Here is a 24,627-nt window from a genome sequence, read left to right as displayed (position 1 = left end):
CCTGTTGCCTTTGATGCAGACATACATTTTATCTCATTTTCAATACATTCTGCAGTTATACCTGGTATTGTATAAGAATTTTTAGGTATTTGTTCTTCAACTGTAGGTAAAGTGTCATCAAAATGTTTTCCTAGCTCATGACCAATGTTACAAAAGTAATTATTAAAACATTCGGCAATATCCTTTGTATCTTTAAAAATCACGTTATTGTCCTTAAGAAATGTACAGTTTGTATTCGTCTTCTTAGATGGTAAGAATTGCCTAAGTTTGTCCCACATGTCCTTGGGCTTGTTTTCTGCCTGGGAAATTGCTTCCTCAACAAATGCATATTATAACAATAACTTTAATGCCCAATTAAGTAAGTAATTACATTAATTTTGGAAATATAATTCTTAAAAATACGTTCACATCAATCCCACAGAAACGAAAACATAAATTCGCAGAAACGCATGTACAATTTGAAAACCCATTTCAGAACAGACCGCGCTCTTACGCGACATGTAGGCCTAATAAAACTTGCAGATTGGGTTAAAATATCCCCACAAAAAAAGCAGAAATCAAAAAGCAGAAATCAAGCGTATTTTGTCTTTGTTCTGTGTGTTTGTCACCGGAATCATAACAGCTCACTAAATTAAACAGAACTATTCAAAGAATACAAGACGTCAGACAAAATGACCGAGATGTCCATCTCAAAGGCTCTTCTGGTCCTCGAACAATACAGTTAATCAAAGTACTGAAAGTACTGAATCGCGATAAACGTGTGAATTCTGAAAATTCGCAAAAAATATGACAGTAGTTAGAGGAAGGACAATTCCTCCATTAATGATAAAAACTGAAATTGGAAAATTTGCAGTTCCACCCACTAATGATGAAAAAAAGAAATTGCATTAGTGGATTAATTACATGTAATGATTTTCATTAGCGAACGATTTATCATCAATGGTTATGCATTCGTTAATGCAGAATTTCTCATTAGTGGATTTTATATCATTAACGGTTGCTACAGGGTGAATCCACTATGTACTTGATCCTGCAGCATGAACCAACGCAGCCTTTCCCTGTTAACATTTTTCCACACTAAAGGGGTTCAACTCTCTCCGATCTCCAAATCATAGATTTATTCAAAAGACATATTTTGAGGGGGGAAAGTTACTCAAAATAGATCTTAAAATTAAAAAAAAATGCCGTTTCATTTGAAACGAACTGACTTTTATATCATCATATGCTACTACAGTATCTTGAGACTGGGTTTGGAAAACTATACCAAGATACTGATGGACAAGTTACTGATTGTTGATAATTATTAAGCTGTACTATTTAGATGGAACATCCATTGAACCGAATATCTCAAGATACAAATGATAACAAGATCCCCTTCATACTTGATAATGAAATCTGTCCCGCCTTATATAGATGAAAACCCCAATATATATGAGGCTGCATACGACTTTTCTGAGAACATTTACTGGCAACTGAAATCTGCTAAATTTATATGAACTGTTGGCTGAATAAATACCTGGCTCCCTGTAATTAACGATGTTAAGAGTTTGCTTTTTAAACAGTAAGCTATTGATGGTGTTGGAATGGAAACCTATGAAAATCGACTGTTGCAAAGGTGTTGGCTATCGTTAAATCAATTTCTAGTTTTGTCCAAATTCTGTAAACATCACTTCCACGCTTGTGCAAATTGTGCAGCATCTCAATAGATCATATGCTATCCTCAAATGTATACTGTAAATTCATTACATTCGTAAACGGATGTGACGAATCACAATTACAAACTCCGACAAATTTGGTATTGAGATAGATTAGAGCACCTGCTCCCACCTCTGTTGTGTCTGGGGGTCCGTGTTTGTCCTACCCTTAACTTAAAAATAGCATTCTTTATATGATTTATAAGATTGATCACTGTTCTTTATATTCACCTTTTTATAAACGTCTTCATAAAGTACTAGTATATTCGCAATACAACTTGTAATTGTAGATGATAGACATTGTTTGGTGCGTTAAAAGACTATATATTTGAATGCATCAAAATCATTTCAAAATTGCGTTGTCAAATTCCTCAGAAATGAAGTGTTTGTGACAATTGTATATTGTAGTAGTTGCTATGATCTTCATAGATCAATTCTAAAGGAATGGTACACATGGAAATTATGATGTGAAAGGCCCAACCACTTTCTTGGCATACAAGGCAATCAAGACAATTCTCATAAAGCTACACTTTAATTAAAACATGTATATCTTGTTATAACAATCCGACCCATATTTTTGAACACTGTTAGATCCTTCCTATTCCGGAGCCTCTATAGTTTGGTTTTCTTCATGATCACTTTCTGGCGCCTCCTCTGGTGAAGATTTTTCTGTCTCTGGTGGATTATCGTCTGAGGTTTTGGCCTCAGTTTCATGTGCCTGATCGTCTGCCGTTTTTACCTCCTCCACAGTTGGGTTAAAGTCACATGCTATCAGTTCAGGCTCTGGTCTCTTTACGCATACGATCGGTAAGTCCTCGCTTTCTTGCGCATCAACAGTATCATCTTTTTCTTCGTGTGAATTCTTTCTGTATTTATTCTCTCCCTTTTGAGAGTTCGAAGATGCAATTGAGCGTCTATCCGAGTCGGTCTCTGTGATTTTTATTTCTGGCGGGGACAAGTGGTCAGGGTAGTCTTCGGGAGCATTGGATTTTCTCCTCTTATCTTTCGGTCGTTTCTCGGTACTGTTTGTGCACCCCATTTCTATAAAGAAAAAGAAAAAAACGGTCGTTAGCGGTAGAAAAGTAATAATTTTTTCCCGTTTTTTACAACTTACCATTATATGTTTTGTGTAACTCAAAGGGAAAGCAGGGGGCCCGTGGGCCATATCAATCACCTGAGTTGTTGTATTTTTTCATGTAAAACATTACTTCCGAATTATGAGCATTCTCATTAATATCCCTTTGTATAACGTTCTTGTATGAAAAGATTTGGATCTACACTATACATTAAGACGATTATATATGGATTTGATATATTGTACTGTTGTGGTTTTTGAGAAGATTTCTAAAGAAATTCTCTCTCTTTCCCTCTCCCCGACGCTCTCTCTTTCTAATGATTAATTCAAATTAGTTAAAAAATACAACTGCTCAAGTAATTGGTGTGGCCCATGGGCTTCCTGTTTTCTCGTTGTTGATACTTGTATATTATATTGACACACTGAATCATGCACGGTGGTTCCTGAAAACATTTTTGTTTATATTTCTAATGTAGAAATTCTAACACCCTGAGAGTAACGGTGTGAATAAATTGAAATCTGCATTACATAAGATTTTCCTGAACAGGGTTTACAAACTGTACGCTTATTGATACGGCATATTTTCAATGAAGTTTCCTCATTGTATTTTTCAATAAAAATTTTAAAGATATTTTCTTAACTTCTTTGTGTATGTGTAGTACAAATACATGTGATATCATATCGCTTATATATACAGTTTTGCTCTATAGTGAGTATTTGAAAAATGAGAAAACAAGAAAACAAAACTGAAGTGAAAAAGGTATTTAAGGAAATAAAAAAAAAATGAAAGTTGTATATATGATAAATACTCTAGAGCATTGAGAATATGTTTCTCAATCTTAAGTAATATTTAAAATATCCCTAATTCATGAATATTGTTTCAGGAGGTATGCTACACCAGGGAAAGTTGATGTAGGCGAAACGTGGATAATATGTACAACAATATTTTGAAGTCGAATTTTTTTCAAATATACATGTACTTTATTTTGTCAAAAAATACAGTTTTAGTAGAAAACAAATCTGGAAAAAAAAAAATTAAAATCCCTGCTGGACTCGAACCTGCGACCTACAGTTCAGCAGTCGGAATGCAAACCTACTGAGGTACTCGGCTAGGTATTTAAAGTAATTCCACCCATCTATAATGTCATCAGAGTTTGCAGAATCGATTATGTTTTTATTATTATTATTATTATTTTATTTTTAGATTTAGGCATGATAGGAACATAAATTTTGTTGGAGTCTATTCAGATAGTTATTGTAAAAATATCTTGTTAAAAATATAAATTTTACTATTTAAAAACTCTAAGTTATAGATGAATATCTAGGATATGTTTTAAAATATAGAATCTAAGGGCAATAACTCTGTTTTATTGATATCTTTATCAAGTCTATTATGCGATAGATTTTCTTTATCTTTACAGACTTTTTGTATATTTTTGTGAAGAAACAGTTTCATGAAATTGTTAGGATTCTGTATATGTATGTCTCGCATTTTAAAAGTGTGATGACCTATATATTTTATTTGTTAGCTTTTACTCTAATAAATGGAAATAAATACACTTTTTAAACTTGTATCAGATAAAACTGCGAGTATGGAGTTACCTTAAATAGAAAAGGAAAAGTCAAATATTGCTGATATTGATTTTTTCTTTTTATGTTTTTAAAGGAAGTCAGCCATTATGACGATGTAGAGTACATCCTTAAACACGTTGAACTCCTAATTGTGGCCCCACCCGAGTGAACACGCATGGTGTGAGCTTTGATCCTACACTAAATGAGGATACTCAGTAAATAAATTTCATTCTTGAAAATACCCGAGGGCATGACTCGTGACGTTTCACACCGGCGTGCTTTGTGAAGTGTGTTGGCGCGTCATGAAAAATATACTACCTATTCAATTAGAAATAATGATCGTGTTTTCACGTATAGGTTGCAAGATAACATCCGAGGTCGAGAAATGTTGTTTTGAATTCTACCACGGTTATTGCAAAGATCAAAGGAATGACCGCGGCATTTCTTTAATCTTTGCAATAACTGTGACAGAATACATTTTTAAAAATTGACTCTCTTTTCTTTTTTTTTTATTACTTACATTCTACTATTATTTCTGTCGAAATTTCCAACCGTATCCAGATTTCTTTTTACTATATACGCACATTGTTTACATCTGCATTGCATTCATGAGGAAATGACCGTCATTACAACATGATAAAACTCATTATTATTAATATAAATATCAAATATTTATATATCACAGTGGCTATCCCTTGTAATTCTTGAGGAAAAGAAGATTTTCGATGATTTTCCTAAATGATCCTTGACAAAATTTTAAAAATGCCCACCAAAATCCAACCCTCCGAGGTTTATTAAAGAAACTTAATTCTTCGCTATATACCATTTCTGACTTGTCTTGAAAGTTACATGTATACTGAGATACTGCTTTGCAAATTTGAAACTACGCAATAGGAAGCTGTTCACATATCAGTTTGAAAAATGACACATTAATCAATTGTTCTTCATGAAAAGTTTACTTGATTAAAAATTTCAAAAATTGCAATGTAAATCTTTACGTCAAATTGGGGCACAAAGGGTCTAATAACGCTCTGCATTCGGTTTGCCGTACATTTCTGCAAGTTACACGGCCTGCATGGTTTAACAGACACCACCAAGCATAGGCGTAGCTTGGGTTCGAATATTACCGAGGCAGGGGGTCTGGGGCCCAGAAGCTATCGACATTTTAACAAAGTAAAAGGTGGGTTTTTTTTTTTTTTTTTTTACCGAGGCAGCTGCCTCGGTTGCCTCAATGGAAGCTACGCCACTGCCAAGACAATCTAGATAAGTGCTGTTCTAACTTTCACCGCCTGTCTCCATTGTAACCCATTGTCCTCTACCTTTCATAAACATTATAACACATATAAATAACACTTATTGCGGTCTTTGAATTGATGGATAGTATTTGTACAGAATACATACTTACACAATTATCTCATCTGAAGTACTTCTCACAATAATGATAACCTCTTATACGGCCTTGGTTGGTATGAGAAATAGTCTTAATCTGTGTTCCTTTGTTTTAATGTAATGTTCGGATATGACCGTCAACTACCGTGATGGGATTAAAAACAAAACAAGTTTAGGTTTTAGGTTCTGTATCGATCTTTAAAGTATTTAGTTTATTTAACGATCACTGTATTAATTTATTTTCGCGACCTTACCATCCCATCTCAAAGGTGCGGGGGTCGGATGCATTTCCAGGTTTCAGTCGGATTGAAATATTAAAATTCTTCTAACGCAATAACTGATTGCATTGGTTGAAAGACACTGCCCAGATAAAGAAACATACCAGCTTTTAATGCGTGTACATGTATCATCGATATTCAAATGTATCGTTATTCAAAAGTATGTTATTAAAAAATACCATCGTTATCCAAAAGTACCATCGTTGTGTGTGTGTGTGTGTCGGGGGTAGGTGGAGTCCGTTTACTATAATATCAGAACTTTCAAGTTTACATTCTTCTTACTACTACTGTTAAAATAGGATGACACAACCATTACTAATAGATTTTAGTTCCATTACAAAAAATGCTGGTCGTAGCAAAAGAAAAAGTGGAGGGGGCATGCACCTGCCCTATTCCTTTACGTCCGATTTTATTCTGTGCTTCCCTTTTTTAATCATTGTCAGCATTTACAATGTACTTTAAAAATGTAGGTCGGAACCGGTTAGCAAAGTTTTTTTTTCCACTGTCGCACGTTCGATAATCTTTATCCCCTAGAGTACAGTCCTTACTCTGTATTTAATTGGCATTAATTAACGCCTACCATCAATGTACTGATAATCTCCCACCTTCTCCTTATCGATTTTTTTTTTAAAATAATTTTTTTGTTTTTGGTCAAATATTACAAATACATATTGAATTAATTTGTTCCATACACACACACGAAACACAGGACCACGTGCCAGTCCTATATTTCTATACTTTGCACGGACCTTTCATGGTAGAATTATCAGGGGGAAAACCTGAACTCTTATACCCTTCTGCTACAGACTTTCTAGGCTGCTAATTTTTTGTTTCATCAAAGTCACCAGACGTATGGACACTACCCCCCCCCCTTCTGATTTTTTTTCCGCAGCGACAATTTCTCTGAAATTAGTGGGTTACCTGTCTCATCCCATCCCAATTTCGATTTATGTAATCGTTTCATGCATTTTGTAAGCTTTAGAGATTGGCCTTCCACCTATGATGTATTTTATCATACCGTTAGGAGGCCAATCTCTAAAGCTTACAAAAAGGTGTAACGATTACATAAATCGAAATTGGGATGAGATTTCGGAGAAATTATCGCAAATGAAATAAAAACAATGTGCACAAGGGGGGGGGGGGGGGGGGGGGGGGGCATACTTCAGGTGCCTGTGGTTTCATGATTTGGTCCACTTTGTTTTTTTTTCACTCCGGAACCATACCAGGTACATGTACTTGCACCGATTACCATCATAAACATATCCTCTTTGAGAATAATTAGGCTACCCATTATCACTTCGCGCTTTGTGGAGAGAAAAATAGGGCTCTAAATTTGACCTACATATGTCATTTATTTTTCCGAGAGTGGAAGAAATTATTGCTTCTTTTATCGTTTACATTTTCCTAAACAAGAGACTACGATTTACCATTTTGAAAATTTTAGGAGCCCCCCCCCCCCCCCCCCCCCCCCCCCCCCCCCACTTGGAAGTATGAAAGTCCTATCTTCAATACTAACATCCACAAGTGATCATGATTGCCGCGGTAAAGTTTCTGCAGACAGACTTTATGTCCACGAATCTCCGATTACGGATGCTTAAATAAAAGAAACAAAACAGGAAATAAAAATTAAATGAACAAGAACTAGCAAATATTTTCCTATTTCAATGTTTATTTCTCAAAAAACAAGATCTAAAGGGAACGTCTAACAATTCAACTGATTTATAATAGTTACAAATGACAGGACTTGGTATTGCTAATATACAATACTGGGATAACAAAGTATTACTGGAGTGGTGCGTTATACGACTTCATCCGTAAGACTAAACTATTACACTGAACAGGAAATGGATGGACATGTATATCGTACAGTATATATTACAGGTAATTTACGTATCGTCACGCACTGTCGCACCTGCATAACCTGGAACTTCTCTGCTTAGGTTAAAAAAACCCACATTCATGAAGAAATGGCTGTCATTACAATTTGTAAAGCGTAGATATATTGTTATGTTTTGTTGTTCCATATCATACACAACATGGAAGGCAAATTTCTTTTGATTGTTAATCTTCCAAAAAATCACATCCCCCCATAAAAAAAAACTGAGGATGGTATTGCATCAAACGGAGCCAGTCTTCTGGTCATATTATGCGTCATAACATCCAAATCGCAACAAAAATTAAACAAAAGTCTTTCTTCATTGGTGAACAAAGCTTCAATAATTCAAGCTATTGTGGTAACAGTTCACGTTATGTATTAAGTAGAATAGGTAACTTTAAAACAACTCGCCAAATCTACAATTTGTGAACACAAGACTTTACAAGCAGTGCACAAATATAAAAAAAAAAATGTATACAGAACTGGGGTCATGTCTCAATGAATTACAATGAGATAATGATACTTAAAACTTAATCTTTATGAGCGGTAAGAAAGTCATCTACAAATGTAAGCTACAAAATAGATCCTTACTTTCAATGTCCAAAATAAGAATGCTTACTATTTGTGGAGGGTGGACATTCTTGCTTCAAAACTTCTGTTTTTTAATTTAGAAAATTTCAAAACTGCAGTAGAAGCATGGCAGTTAGTACACATCCCTAACAGAATAATCATGCATGTAATTAAACTGACATGAAAGTGTACGTATACTGTACCATTATCTCAAAGAAACTAACTTAATAGAAAAATGTTGATCGTGTGTACTCGTTATACCCAAGTAATCAACATTTACATTAATTTGTGAGAGTCCTCTCTAACAGAATTAAAAGTTTCATTTTAATCTATTCATAATTCATAACTAATTTGTGTTGAAGTCAGATAATTCATAACTAATTTGTGTTGAAGTCAGTTCCTCTGAGTAGAGGTCTTGAGATTTTACATACAATCTACTCAATGACAATTGCAAGAAATAAGTCCTTGTGTTAAATAGGAGGAACGTACAGTACCCAATAACAAACATTTGATTCAGAGAGGACAGCTCCTTGAAAATAAACCTTATCCAAAAAGTTTAACCACAGTCAGGCATGACAGGCTTACATTACACACTAATGACTGAAAATCAAATAATTCATATCTTTTGTAAGTGCTGTCATTATACAGAATACTGTAGATTCCTAAATATACACGAGGAATTTGTCATCACGTAATTTCACGAGAGGTATCACTCGTGAAATAAAATTACTTTTCATTTTCTGTTGCTAAAATTCACGTAAGAACTCTTGATTAACAGACGACACATTAACTCATGTTCATGCGATTTGATATATAGGAGTCAAATCGCCATATTTAAGAATACTCGTGTAAAATAAGGAATCTACAGAAATTTTACAAAATCAGTAAAAACATTTAGACATAATATAAACGCCTCAAAATAAAAGTGTTAACTAATTGCATACAACAATGTGATTAACAAAATAAATACAATCACGACTCCAAAAATTTTCAAAAGTCTGGAAAATGTAAATAAAGGTTAGGAATTCAGAAATGGCACACTACTACAACAGTTGTACATAAACTGCAGATTTCTTTTGAACAAACATATCTGCTCTCCATATCACTGTGCAATTAATGATTAAAAAATTAACACTCTAGATTAAGGAAATACTGGAATTGGCACTTGTTATACAGCGACAGAAACACAGCTGTGTCGACCACAACACAGAACAGAACCAGGGAGCCCTCAGTCAATAACATTACAATAAAATATGTTCATACCAACAGAAACACTACAACCTCTTAAACCTCTAAACAATAGAGAATCTCATTTCCTACACTATACTGACATCACTTCCTACATTATACTGACATCACTTCCTGCCTTATACTGACATCACTTCCTGCATCATACTGACATCACTTCCTACATTATACTGACATCACTTCCTGCATTATACTGACATCACTTCCTACATTATACTGACATCACTTCCTGAATAATACTGACATCACTTCCTACATCATATTGACAGGGTGACATGCCTATCAAATCCGAAAATTGATTAATCCGATATAATACAGACATACAATTTAGCAACGATCATAGAGTGAAATATTGTATACGGATGGCGTCTACATGCTTACAGTTTTCTGAAACATGTTACAGTGTGTCTGGGAAGGAAAACGTAACACTGCGTGGTTTGTTGGTGGAATATTGTCAGGGTAATAAAAGTACATGTAACAAGCACGGCCAAAAAAGATTTATACAGTACATGTCAACAGGATCATCAATATATCGAAATAATCTGAGTATTTGTTAATCAATCTAATATTGTTGTATTGATAGAAAAAAAAATAATCATATTGCAGCCTTAGAAAATAAAACTCATCCAAATAAGAACTTATGTTAGACATACCCTATTGCATATATATATAATGAATTCTGCCAGTGTCTGTAGGAAACTTAAAACCTTACAGGAGAAACATTGAAGTCTGAAGTCTGCAATGTGTGAACTTATAAGTGTACAACATTACAAGACAATTCTGACAAGATATTGCACACCTTAATAAGAACAATGAAAAACAAACAAATCTGATTATCATAATAACACAAATTCAATGGAGACTAGTTTTCAAAAAATATGCAGAGACACTTTCTACATACAACTGTACATGTATCCTAAATACATGTAACATTAGTGGCTATATATATATATATAAAGTATATGACTCTTAATGTATTGGAAATGAGATCTGTCAAACAATTTATTCTGTTTAATTGGAGAGTCAGAATTTACACGTAATCGTGTACTTGAAAACGTAGCTCTACTTCTGTTCTTGCACCTTTTACTTTTATCACACGCATTTGTAAAACACACAATTCATAAAATCTTTAAAGTCACTGAAAAAAAATTGAAGACTTACCATACATTTCCACTGTTATTTATAAACTTATATGTACAATTACTACTGTTATTTATAAACTTAAATGTACAATTACTACTGCTATTTATGAACTTATATGTGTATGCCTTGTGTGGTGTACAATATTAAATTATAGACCAAATCTTTCAGTAATGCTGCACTAAGTAAGAAATGTATATATAAAAAAAAAAAATGAGACAGTAGCATTGCATGTTTTCGTTATCTGGTATTTTACAAAAAAAAAAAAAAATAAATAAATAAATAAAAAATTTAAAAAACTCCAAAAAACCAGTCATGCCCTATTGAATATGGTAAAATCTGTCATGCTTATTTCTGTTTGAGCCATAACAACAAATACATTGTATGTAACATATTATAACAACAGGTGCTATTTCAGTGCTGTAGTCAAACCTGACAGAAAAAAAAACTTCTTGAAATAACACTATCGGTGGGTGAACAAAAATGTGGCAATTTCCCTTCCTCAAATGTCTAAACCGCGGAGAAGGGAGGACTCTAGTGTGACCTGGAATTCCTCGAGGGTACCGAGGATGTGGACTAAGTAGTTAATATGACTGTAATTCCGCAAAAATGAATTTTCTTCGTACATCTGTGCAGTCACTGGCGTGTTGGCAACCAAGGGAAGTAACTTCTGAATCAAATGATCCCTACAAAAGGTTAAACCATCCAATAAAAGTAAAACTCGTACACAAGCAGCAACATTACAACATGTTACAATCCCTGAGTAGAGACCGACTACAGTATAAATTTCCCACTGTGCTTTCATTTTCAACTTTCATGAAAAGTTTGCTATTAACACAATAAAATGCAGGCTTCTCCATCCACACAAGTGGCATGAGTAATGTCTTAAGCCAAGTAACCAAGCTGTTCCTGTTCCGTACTTGACGAGGATCAACCATCGGCCAGTTTCGATTACATGTGTTTGTGAAACAATATCATCTTCATACACTGAGCATGGCCATACTGATATGAAGCAAACGTTACCTCGATAAATGACCTTGACCTGTACATTCACTGATGATAACTCACAGCTTAGTCATGTTAGTGATTCTTATTTGGTTTTAAAGGCCGAGAGAATTTTTTCCTGCCATTATTTAAAAATTTCTTTCAAAACCACTACATATATCTTAACATGAGTCAAACAAACTGACCTCATACCTAAAATAACTGACTTTATACCTACACAGACAAACTGACCTTATACCCACACAGACAAACAATCTGATGTGCATAAAATAAACTGACCTTATACCCACACAGACAAACAATCTGATGTGCATAAAATAAACTGACCTTATACCGACACAGACAAATATCTGGAACTTCCCGTCCTTTCCTACAGATTCCGTAGCACTGTTGATTTTATTGAGGAAGTTACAGTAGATCCAGTAACCAGCCGTAGCTCCATCAGAGATAGGCTGTCGGACTTCACCCGTCAGAACACCCTCAAAATGCTGCTTCACCTTCTCTGAAAAACACAAAGATCAGAAAATGAAACAATGGAGTGTGACATATAAAACTATTCTTATATAATATCATACCAATTTTTAAAAATTCTTGAATGCATATTTCACCAAGAAATGTACAAGTAAGGAACAAACACTCTTTTTTAAAACATTTCTGCTGAAAGTTTTGATAATGGAAATCCATTCCTTCAACACTGTAATCAATTTAACGGCAGACATTCTATTTCTATAATGTCAACTGTTAATTGTCAGGAATGGACTTTTGTTGTACCAATTATACTGAAAGGCCTTTTGGATTAAATGGATTTCTAAATTAATTAAACTGTGATAAATGGACTTTTTTTTCCAGTTGTATGCAATGGACTTTAATGATGGAATATTGTAGAAAGATGATATTTCAACATATACTACAAAAGCATCCTTATCAAAGTTAAATTTTCGCATAGCTTTGTTTTTTATTCTTTTAAACAGTTTCTATATCAATCAGTAAATTGAATACAAACCGAGATAGTCCCAGATGAAGAACTTATTCCTAAAGAGACGAGAGGATCTGAAGCCATAATGAAACACCAGCTCCAGACAGTGGACAAGCCCCTGATCTCCACACAGAAGGTAGGTCAGGTTCCCTCTCTATCAAAAAAATAACTCCATCACATAGTGTTTGTGTGTAAATATCTTACATGTAAAAATCACAAACAAATTATATAACATTGAAAATGTCTAATCTGACACTCATTGGGCATTTCAACCCTTATTTTCTTTCTCAATTTTATATTGTTATTGTTTTTTACACTGTTATTTCGACACACTGTGTATTTCGATTGAAATTTGTCTTCCAGTGTATGTCTGATTAGACAGCTTTCCTTGTATATTCTGCATGTACAACAATATATGCATTTGGAACTTTCAGAGTTATCCCCCTTTAAAACACTATCTTGGGATAGCTATCCTGTCTAGCATGCAAAGTACTTGCAAATTTGTGAGATCTCATGTTTTATAGCTTTCCGTATTATTTTTGAGGCTCTAATACTGATCTCTTTCTCTGGTTTATAGAAATAAATTCTGACCTCTTTCTCTGTATAGAAATGAACCCTGACCTGTTTCTCTGGTTTACAGAAATAAATTCTGACTGCTTTCTCTGGTTTACAGAAATAAACTCTGACCTCTTTCTCTGTACAGAAATAAACTTAGGGCTATTCCAGAAATAAATACATGGGGGGGTTGGGAGGCACCTTTTGTATATACCAAGCACCCATAAAAAAAAATAAAAAATTACCCCATGACCCATCAAATTAATAAACTCATTTTACAATGACCCATATAATTAAAAAAAAAAAACTAACCAGACCCACCACAAAAATATTTTTAAAAATGAAAACGGTACAAATCTCGCGAGGTTTTCGGGACAAACATTCTAGTCAATGACGCGGTAATGCCTGTGCGACATTGTATCACAGTAGTTCTGAAGAAACGATGTCACATCAACAATCAAAGGCATCTATGGCGGGAATGTTGGAAAGATTGGGAGTCCAAACGATGCTATTATCATGAAATGGGTATGGATATGTTTTTCCACGAATCGTTCGTCTTCTAATGGAGCCCGCGCCCGGAGGCCTCTATATCACCATCACACCGACTGATAAATATAACGCATCGGTACCCTCGTATAAATCAACTAAGGTTTGCCTATTTTTATTAGAAAACGGAATACCTATTGGTTTCAAAATATTCCCAAAATCGATGCACTGTAAACTGTAATAATCTACAGAACAGAATTCGCCGCCATCACGTCCAAAGGGACCCTACTAAACGCGCCTCTAATTTGAAGAGTGCCATAATGGAAAGTTATGTGCTGCAAAGAGCGACAACTCGAATAGTTCTATGTTACTTCCGATTTCGAAAGCAGCATTTCGAAAGCACGTTTTCAATTTTCCCTCCGACGTTTTGTAACCAACACGACAAGAGCGACAATAAAAATATTCTGAAAACTTAACACCCACGTGGCACAAAATAAAACAATAGAAACTACCCACTACCCATAATAAATATTTTTTAACAGTCCAACCACGGACCAAATAAAATATGAAAAAATACGACCACCCACACAAAAAAATATAATTTGCCGCCCGACCCCCCCATTTGATCATTTCTGGAACAGCCCTTACCTCTTTCTAATAAATTCTGACCTCTTTCTCTGTACAGAAATAAATTCTGACCTCTTTCTCTGGTTAATAGAAATAAACTCTGACCCCTTTCTCTGTATGGAAATAAATTCTGTCAGCTTTATCTGGTTTATAGAAATGTATTCTGACCTCTTTCTCTGGTTTTATAGAAATAAACTCTGACCTCTTTCTTTGGTTTACAGAAATAAATTCTGACAGCTTTATCTGGTTTATAGAAATAAATTGACCTTTTTTTTAGTACAGAAATAAATTCTGACCTTTCTCTGGTTTATAGAAATAATGGAAGCTCTCTACTGCTGACCCTCAAGACCGGAAAGAATGGAGATCTGAGGTGAGATCTGCCATGCGTGCAGCCAGCCAGATACCTGGAAGGGGACCCACTAGTGTGGACATTACCCATGATACTGCACGGAAATAAAAAGGAACCGACAACAACAACAACAAACTCTGACCTCTTTCTCTGGTTAATAGAAATAAACTCTGACCTCTTTCTCTGTACAGAAATAAATTCTGACCTCTTTCTCTGGTTTACAGAAATAAATTCTGACCTCTTTCTCTGGTTTACAGAAATAAACTCTGACCTCTTTCTCTGGTTTACAGAAATAAACTGTGACCTCTTTCTCTGTACAGAAATAAACTCGGACCTCTCTCTGGTTTACTGAAATAAACTCTGACCTCTTTCTCTGTATAGAAATAAAATCTGACTGCTTTCTCTGGTTTATAGAAATAAATTCTGACCTCTTTCTCCGGTTTATAGAATTGTATTCTGACCTCTTTCTCTGGTTTATAGAAATGTTTGACTAGATTGTTTACAGCATGCCCCAGCCTCTCCTGAATTTCTGGAATACTTAGAGATCCTAAAAAACAATTGATTAAAGAATTTGTGACATATTCTGAACAAGAAATCAGATATTTTAAATATAACTACATGTACTTTAAGGTAAACTATACACGTATGTGAAATTACAATTCCAGGGGAGAATTTTGCGAATCACAGCATTGGAATAATTCCACTACAAAATAACCATACACAAAAACAAACAAATTCTGCATAAATACCTGGATCAGGTGACTTTTTAGGTGAATTAGGGGACATCGCTTTATTTGGGGGTGACGAAGCAACTGCTAAGTCTAAATCTGAAAGGAAATATGCATACAATTTAGGTCTCCTGCTAAAATATATCTTGTCGCCCAAGAATGATCATTTGATATTCTTATCCAATTAATAAAGAGAATTTTGTGTGAAAGAAAAAGTGAAGATTACGAACAGTGATCCATCTCATAACTCATATGAGGAATACAAAATTAAGAGTTGGGCAAACACAGATCCCTGGATATAACAGAGGTGGGATCAGGTGCCTATGAGGAATAAGCATCCCCTGTTGACCTGTCACACCCACCGTAAACCCTACTGTATATCTTGATCAGCTAAACGGAGCAATCCATAATCAAAATCGGTGTGGAATGTCTATCAACATAACAAAATGTTCCATAACAAGTTAATGTACATTGTAATTGCTATCTACAATGTACATTTAAAATTCATGTTTTGCTTCCATGTTATGTGTGTATGTTGTGTTTGAGTATCAGTAGTGAAGTAAATATTCATTCATTAGAATTTTATAGAGGGGGTTGTTACCGTAAGTATCTGAGTGCTGTGGAAGTAGCTGTGCTACTAGCAATCTCTCTGTGCTGCCATCATCCACCATTTTACCTAGCCATCTCCCACAAGGGAATCTGAAATCACAGTACAGTAAAACACCCTTATAATGAACATGCTTATAATGAATTCAAGCTTATTGTTCTATGAGATGAAAATAAAGAAAATCTTATTGGATATAATGAAGTTTGGTTACAATGACTCGTTTTTCAATGATCCTGGAGGTTCACTATAACCATGTTTTACTGCATATCTTCCTTTATAGAATTATTTTATCATTATGATCAATACAGTGGAAATTCCATTTCCCAGCATGCAACATTGACACTATTTGGCACATGACATCAAAATGCAATATCAAATAGAGAATCATTTACACTCTTTCAAAATACAAACTTCATATGCTGGTATTGTATAGTACATGTAATAACACCATCTCAATCATTTCTTTTTTTTACATTTAGGGAACCAGTACAGAAATTTGTTTATTTGTTCGTACTTGTAGAGATGTCCTGTTAACTCATTCCTGACGAGAACGTACTCCACAAGCCAGCGGGGGGTGAGACCGGTGTTGTCATGGCCGATACGAAGTGTTGTCAGTATCCCAAGATTCTTGTGCTGTAATTTACAATACCCCAATATCTCTATCAAGTCAATAAAAGTTTCTATTTATACGATTTCCTCCACAACTACAGGATTAAAAGTCACACACAAAGAAGACCACAAAAATCTACTTGTACATTGAATAGTTTGTAATGATAAAATAATACTCAAATCATTTAGCCTAATATTTACACATAATATAATTAAGCCTTTAATGTTAACAGAATAATACAGTTGTATATCACTTTGATCTTTTCAGAAATATATTCTAGTACTAAACACATCTTTTCGGACATTTTCCTTGCACTTTCAATAGCACCACTGACCTCTACATTAAATTCCAGGCATCCTTTGGGGATATCAATCACCCCGGTCTCCCCGTGCTGACCAGCAAAGCTGATCCATGGATTAGCACTAGTGGTCGAACAACCAAACTTAGGACTAGGAAAAATTAGCACTTTGTATGGTACAACTGCAACAAATAAACAAATTTTTTTTTATAGAAAATGTTTGCTTCAGTCAAACATCAAATGGCCTGACACTTTGTGATGTTTTCTTGTAAGTTTAAGGGTATATGTAACTCTGTAACTGAACTCAACTGATTGTGTACCTGTGTTCAGGTGTAACTCTGATAACAGATTGTGTACCTGTGTTCAGGTGTAACTCTGATAACTGATTGTATACCTGTGTTCAGGTGTAACTCTGATAACGGATTGTGTACCTGTGTTCAGGTGTAACTTTGATAACTGATTGTGCACCTGTGTTCAGATTTACTCTGATAACAGATTGTATACCTGTGTTCAGGTGTAACTCTGATAACTGATTGTGTACCTGTGTTCAGGTGTAACTCTGATAACTGATTGTGTACCTGTGTTCAGGTGTAACTCTGATAACTAATTGTGTACCTGTGTTTAGGAAAGAGTTGGTATATGAGAAATAGTCCACAGCGTTCAGGGAGAGTAGATGAAACAAGAACTGTTCTCTCTCATCCTCGCATCGCAGGAAGGCATATCTCTTGTACAAGTTCCTGTACAATAACATACAATATACAGTTAAGATCAGCTTCACCTCGAGAAATAGACTTACTCTCAGGAAACTGGAATGTTGCTGACCCCCTCTATGATATACAGGTACCTTAACCATTTTATCATATCGAAACAAACATTAAAACCAGAATAAGACTTAATACAATGTATAAAACAGGGATCTACAGGACCTACCGTACTCACCATAATAAGACTTAATACAATGTATAAAACAGGGATCTACAGGAACTACCATACTCACCATGATTGTTGCTATTTCCTGTCATAAACTGGTTCTTATATGGGAACCAATTAATTTGCAGAATGTATTTATATACAGTAGGTTCCTCTCAAATATCTAAACAATTCTGTATATGTTAAGGAATGTTTCAATTAAGTACCTGAGTAACTCTGCATCAGACAGAAGCTCTTTGAGATGGGATGCTAGCATCTTCTTTTCAAGAGCAAGCCTGACCCAGGCCCGAGCATGTCCCACATCTGTTCTCATTTCCACCATTTGCTGCACTTTTCTAAAATTAACCAATCACAAATTAAGAAAAGTCATGTTTTAACCTCTTACGTTCACAACTGAAAATTGTTTTGTCAATTACAAAATTTCTATTTTCCCATTTACATGTTAGAATTCCTATGCCATACCACTTTAAGGTGCATTCTAAACATGAATTCATAGGAATGAGGTACAAGATTTAAAGATTCTCATCTCAATGTACACAGAAATGTATGAACAATTTAACCTCAGTACAATCGTCATCAGACAATCATCGCTGATCTCATCTTCTTACACATCACATCATGAGTGAAAGAAGAGATCAGCTGGGGGTATGTGATGATGTAACACAATGTACACCTCTAAAAGTTATTCTGATGTCCACATCTAAGAACTACTTACATGTAGATCACATAAACTACAAATTTTCCCTGGTATGAGCTTAAACTGCTTGCATGTTTTCCTCTGTATTTACCTCATATCGTAGGCCAGTGAGGTCGGCAGTGGATTCAGGGTCGGAAGCTCGATCCTCCCCGTGCTTCCCTTACGTCGATGTGTCTTTATCTGACTTGGTTGGTCTTGAATGGTCTCTGAACTTAATGACATCACAGTGACATCTACCAAAAGTGTGTATAATTTTGGATATAAACACTAATCATATCAAAATTCACCTTTAATGAATGACAGTATTTTTCTCTTGCTTTCACTGTAAGCAATACATAAATATCACAATAAATTGTCTTTTATAAAATCTAATTTGAACTTATTACTTTAGTACATTTGTATGAGCTTATTAAATTCTGTAAAAGACAGCCGTGACATTATCAAATAGAATCATTTCATTAGTCTTTTATTAAAAAAAAGTTTTAAAATGAACAATAAAATTCAGACAACACTTTGTCAAATACTGTAAAATGAATATATGCTCTGAAAATCCACATGGAGGAAAATGTAAAATATACTTTAACAAATCAAATCAAGTTTTAAATTATCACACTAGAAAAAAAATGCAGAGTGAGTCCATGCAGAAAATGGTCACAATTTGATACTGAAGGGGTAGTGCCACCGTACATCACCTCACATTTCAGCAATGATCACAGCCAGAAACTTCACAACTTAGAGAGAGAGAGAGAGAGAGAGAGAGAGAGAGAGAGAGAGAGAGAGAGTTACCATTTTCACTTTTCAAATTAAAATACTGTATGTTTTTTTTTTTCTTTTAAAAATTATTTTTCACATTTTCACAAGTTTCATACATGTACAAGTAATAAGCATGCATGTATAGATGTACTGCAATAAATATTTATAATCAAACAAGTTTTGGGACTCCAAATCTGCTTTCTTGAGTTGACAATATGGTGTTCTACTTTTACATATGATCATCTCATTGCACATGTATGGGTGTGTGTGTGTTTGTGTGGAAGGGGGGGGGGGGGGGGGGGGGGGCATATATAGCAGTGAGAATGGTTGGTATATTTCATTATCAATTTATCTATTAACATAAACTGAAATCAAACTTTATAAAATAATTCAGTGCAAGAAATTATCTTTCAGAAATTAAAAAAAAAATTGATGTGCTCCTTGTCCAACTACCTGTAATCTACCGAATCTGTCTATTGTGCACGTACTACAGAGATTTAGACCTCAATCATGTTGAAGAGCTACACGTTCTAATGTTTACACCACATAGTAAAGAAACGCCCACTCAACACCAAAATAAGGAAACCAAGGTGAGTCTACTGGTCACAATAGGTATAACTAAATAATAATATTGTAAAGCTGAAACATACGTGATGTGTGATCCCAATGATCTATTTCACGGCAGAAAATAACAATAAAATATCATCAGTGCTAATCATGCATAACAATCATTCCTAATCATGGATAGTAATTCTGAACAAAGAATCAAAATTCTACTGCATGTATTTTTCTTTCGACTCGTCATCATTTTTAAAACAGTAAATAAATTTCAATTTGAGTCATGCTAGAATAAAGACTGATTCTGTTGACACTCATTATAAGAGACCATAAAAGCAGAGCAACCTCAGGCCTCACTTATAAATACTGGAGTTACATACTCACACTCTCACAAACAACCCCAGGCCTCACTTATAAATATTGGAGTTACATACTCACAAACACACACTCTCACAAACAATCACTCACACACACGCTCTCACAAACAACCCCAGGCCTCACTTATAAATATTGGAGTTACATACTCACTCACAAACATTCTCACAATCAATAACTCACACAGACACTCAATCTCACAATTGAAACACTAACACACACACACACACACTTTACTCGCACACTCAATCTCACAAACAATCACTTGTGCACACAGTCTCACTCACACACACAACTCATGCATACAAACACTCACTTATGAGCACATACCCACTCATGCATCCACACTAACTCGGGCACTCACTCTCCTACACACTAACAAACCACACTCATGTTACTATATCCCCTCAAACTTGATTTCAAAGGAATGACAAGCTTAGTCCAAATTGCTACCAACAGCACAATACCATATTGTATTACCGTATAAGCCGAAATTTTAGCGAGGATTTAATTTTGGCATTATTAGCGAGAGTGATGAGATTGCTGAAATTCAATATCGCTGACAATTTATTCGGTATTGAAGGTATTAGTTATCTTTTCTGAAATTATAAAGTTGCTAAAATTAGCACTTGCTAAATATATAGATCCATTTCTATGGAAAAATCGCTAAATTTGTATCTCGCTAAAAATTCCACTTATACAGTAGATCCTATATAATGTTGGTGATACACAAGCACTGAAATTGTACACTGTACAGTGTTTCACTTCTCTCTGAAGTTACTGAAAGCGACACCTGTGATGTAACATCATATCAATCTGCCATGTGAGAACGAGAACAATCTTAATGATTCTAATCACAACTGTTTTACTCCCGGATGGCCACATGTGTACCTTTAAGTTTCACCACAATGAGAAAATGAAAAAAGAAAGTGAAAATCCAAAACAACACTTTAAGAAAAGCAGCTGCATGCCAATCTTGCTAAATACAATGAACTGTGAAAATGAGTTCCTAATAGCACTGTAGGAAATCTTTCCTTTAATCAGTACATAGAGTTCTTTCCTTTCCATTTTTATTTTGCTGTAACTTTGTCAAATTAAATGATGGACTCACGATTAATCTATATAAATAAATTTGCACTTAGAAAACACACAATCAAAAACTGAACTTTACTGAAAATCCTTTCCAAACGAAAGAACACTTGAAAAATGAACAAAATGGGCAAGATGGTCAAGACTGCAGCAGTAAAACAAGGAAAACATTAGAACGCTAAATTTTACTTACTGCTGCATAGACATAAGTACAACGATCTAAGTGAGGTATAGTCTAGTCTTGTTCTCTTACGTATCGCAAAACGTGACGCTAAAACACAAAATCAGCTACTTTACACTGTGTTTACAAACAATTCTGTATCATCGTTAACTAACAAAGCCTTACAAAGCCTAACTAAAACATTGTATGTAAACAATTCTGTATCATCGTTAACTAACAAAGACTTACAAAGCCTAACTAAAACATTGTATGTAAACAATTCTGTATCATCGTTAACTAACAAAGCCTTACAAAGCCTAACTAACATACTGCCCACCAAAATAAATATTAACTCAGATAATCCAAATTATCTATTTTTAAAAAAAGCTTTATGCAATTGTGGTGTTTAAAATCCTTCAAGATGTGAATATTAAAATAATGACTTCAGTTTTCATTCAAAGTATGTTGTGCTTGCATTGAACAAACTATTACCTGAAAGTTTTCATATCTCCCATCACAAACTTTCTGTTGAAAACATTTCAATGGAATCAGAGACAGATCTATATGTTTATGCATGTAGTGTTTAAATGTTTGGACAAACTGATGCATGGCTATAGATAGAGAAACACTCCTTTATGTGTGCACTAATTTTTGGTGGGCAGTGCATATGTATGTAAATTTCAAATGTTTCCAGGAAAAAAAATTATCATGATGATTTCTGTAGATTCCTAATTTCATGCGAGTATTTAATATGGCAAAATGATTCGTATACGTCAAATTGCGTGAACATGAATTCGTCTGTGGTCTATTTAATCAGGAGTTCTTGCATGTATTCTAACAACAGAAAAATAAAAGGGAATTTTTATTTAGTGAGTGATGCCTCTCGCGAAATTCCGCGATAATAAATTCCGCACGTATATTTAGGAATCTACAGTAGTTAGCAAGACAATTTCCAACATTAGATGATTTCTTGTAATAATTTTATGTGGGGGATCATTACCTGGTGGAGCCAGTCTGTTACTGTCAAGGCACTGGTTTCCATAGTTACAGTCTTGAAGCTCTAGGTAGCTCAGTAGGTGGGACCACAGGGCCGATTTTCCCTGAAAGCAACATCTAACATTCACATATATGTCAGGTTTTGTGTAATTTTGTATGAACTTGATTTCTAAGAATGCTTAAAGACTGAGAAAATAAGCACCGCCTTCAAATTTACCTGGTCTGTGAACCCGTGTCAATCAGGAGAAATCAAGCTTCACATTGGATGCTAGAAATTGATGGACATTTAGTTACTAGTCCTTGTATATACCTTATCTACCTAATCTGGCGCTCAAGGTGTCCGTGCAATCTTTTGATGCTTGCCGTGTAAACCTCCTCGATAGGGAAATGGTTTTGGCTTTTTCATGTAGATAGTCACACAATAATAGTAGTACATTTTGCATACCATTACATCAAACATAATAGATTACAGTAGTTTATGCTTAGGAATGGGTATGATTGATAGTTATGGATTGTTAGAATATCATTTACATGGACATCGATTTTATGCTAAACAGAAAGTACCAACTCTCGTTAAAAACGTCGTGTAATTATGTATAATTAATGTTCATCAAGATAAATTATGAGTAAATAGGTGTTTGCTGTAACTGTGTTCTACTGTAAGTGTGAATTCATTATAAGTGTGTTCACTGTAACCGTGTTTCACTGTAAATGTGATTTCATTATAAGTGTGTTCACTATAACCGTGTTTTACTGTAAGTGTGAATTCATTATGAGTGTGTTCACTGTAACCGTGTTTTACTATAAATGTGAATTCCTTAAAGTGTATTCACTGTAAATGTGAATTCATTATGAGTGTGTTCACTGTAACCGTGTTTTACTGTAAATGTAAATTCATTATGAGTGTTACCTGTAACTGTGTTTTACTGTAAGTGTGAATTCATTATAAGTGTGTTCACTGTAACTGTGTTTTACTGTAAGGATGAATTCATTATGAGTGTGTTCACTGTAACTGTGTTTCACTGTAAGGATGAATTCATTATAAGTGTGTTCACTGTAACCGTGTTTTACTGTAAGTGTGAATTCATTATAAGTGTGTTCGCTGTAACTGTGTTTTACTGTAAGGATGAATTCATTATAAGTGTGTTCACTGTAACTGTGTTTTACTTTAAATGTGAATTCATTATAAATGTGTTCACTGTAAATGTGAATTCATTATGAGTGTGTTCACTGTAAATGTGAATTCATTATGAGTGTGTTCGCTGTAACTGTGTTTTACTGTAAGTATGAATTCATTATAAGTGTGTTCACTGTAACCGTGTTTTACTGTAAATGTGAATTCATTATGAGTGTGTTTGCTGTAAATGTGAATTCATTATGAGTGTGTTCAGTGGAGCCATATTTTACTATAAATGTGAATTCATTATGAGTGTGTTCACTGTAAATGTGAATTCATTATAAGTGTGTTCACTGTAACCGTGTTTTACTGTAAATGTGAATTCATTATAAGTGTGTTCACTATAACCGTGTTTTACTGTAAATGTGAATTCATTATGAGTGTGTACGCTGTAAATGTGAATTCATTATGAGTGTGTTCGCTGTAAATGTGAATTCATTATGAGTGTGTTCACTGTAACTGTATTTTACTGTAAATGTGAATTCATTATGAGTGTGTTCGCTGTAAATGTGAATTCATTATGAGAGTGTTTGCTGTAAATGTGAATTCATTATGAGTGTGTTCGCTGTAAATGTGAATTCATTATGAGTGTGTTCGCTGTAAATGTGAATTCATTATGAGTGTGTTCACTGTAAATGTGAATTCATTATGAGTGTGTTCACTGTAACCGTGTTTTACTGTAAATGTGAATTCATTATGAGTGTGTTCACTGTAACTGTATTTTACTGTAAATGTGAATTCATTATGAGTGTGTTCGCTGTAAATGTGAATTCATTATGAGTGTGTTCACTGTAAATGTGAATTCATTA

General features: G+C 34.5%; 3 protein-coding genes across 3 annotated transcripts in view; all 3 read right to left on the bottom strand.

The window, feature by feature from the left end:
• Window positions 1–24,627, bottom strand: part of LOC125675226 (DENN domain-containing protein 5B-like) — a 106,635-nt gene that overhangs the window by 67,886 nt on the left and 14,122 nt on the right.
• Window positions 2,214–5,807, bottom strand: LOC130052552 (uncharacterized). Its single transcript, XM_056157741.1, has 2 exons — window positions 5,743–5,807; window positions 2,214–2,735 (listed from the first exon to the last, which is right to left on the bottom strand). Exon 2 carries the CDS (start codon window positions 2,731–2,733, stop codon window positions 2,293–2,295), a length of 441 nt encoding a protein of 146 aa, XP_056013716.1. The 5' UTR covers window positions 2,734–2,735; window positions 5,743–5,807; the 3' UTR covers window positions 2,214–2,292.
• LOC130052550 (DENN domain-containing protein 5B-like) lies at window positions 10,141–20,106 on the bottom strand. Its single transcript, XM_056157739.1, has 11 exons — window positions 18,802–20,106; window positions 18,220–18,348; window positions 17,699–17,820; window positions 17,120–17,265; window positions 16,690–16,808; window positions 16,170–16,267; window positions 15,590–15,667; window positions 15,302–15,387; window positions 12,851–12,977; window positions 12,175–12,349; window positions 10,141–11,528 (listed from the first exon to the last, which is right to left on the bottom strand). The coding sequence occupies exons 1-11, from the start codon at window positions 18,930–18,932 to the stop codon at window positions 11,345–11,347; spliced, it is 1,395 nt and encodes a 464-aa protein (XP_056013714.1). The 5' UTR covers window positions 18,933–20,106; the 3' UTR covers window positions 10,141–11,344.

The sequence above is a fragment of the Ostrea edulis genome, chromosome 3 (genome assembly GCF_947568905.1).
Source record: "Ostrea edulis chromosome 3, xbOstEdul1.1, whole genome shotgun sequence".
NCBI lineage: Eukaryota > Metazoa > Mollusca > Bivalvia > Ostreida > Ostreidae > Ostrea > Ostrea edulis.
Note: the sequence above shows the minus strand (reverse complement) of the source record. Positions and strands in the feature narration are given on the sequence as shown.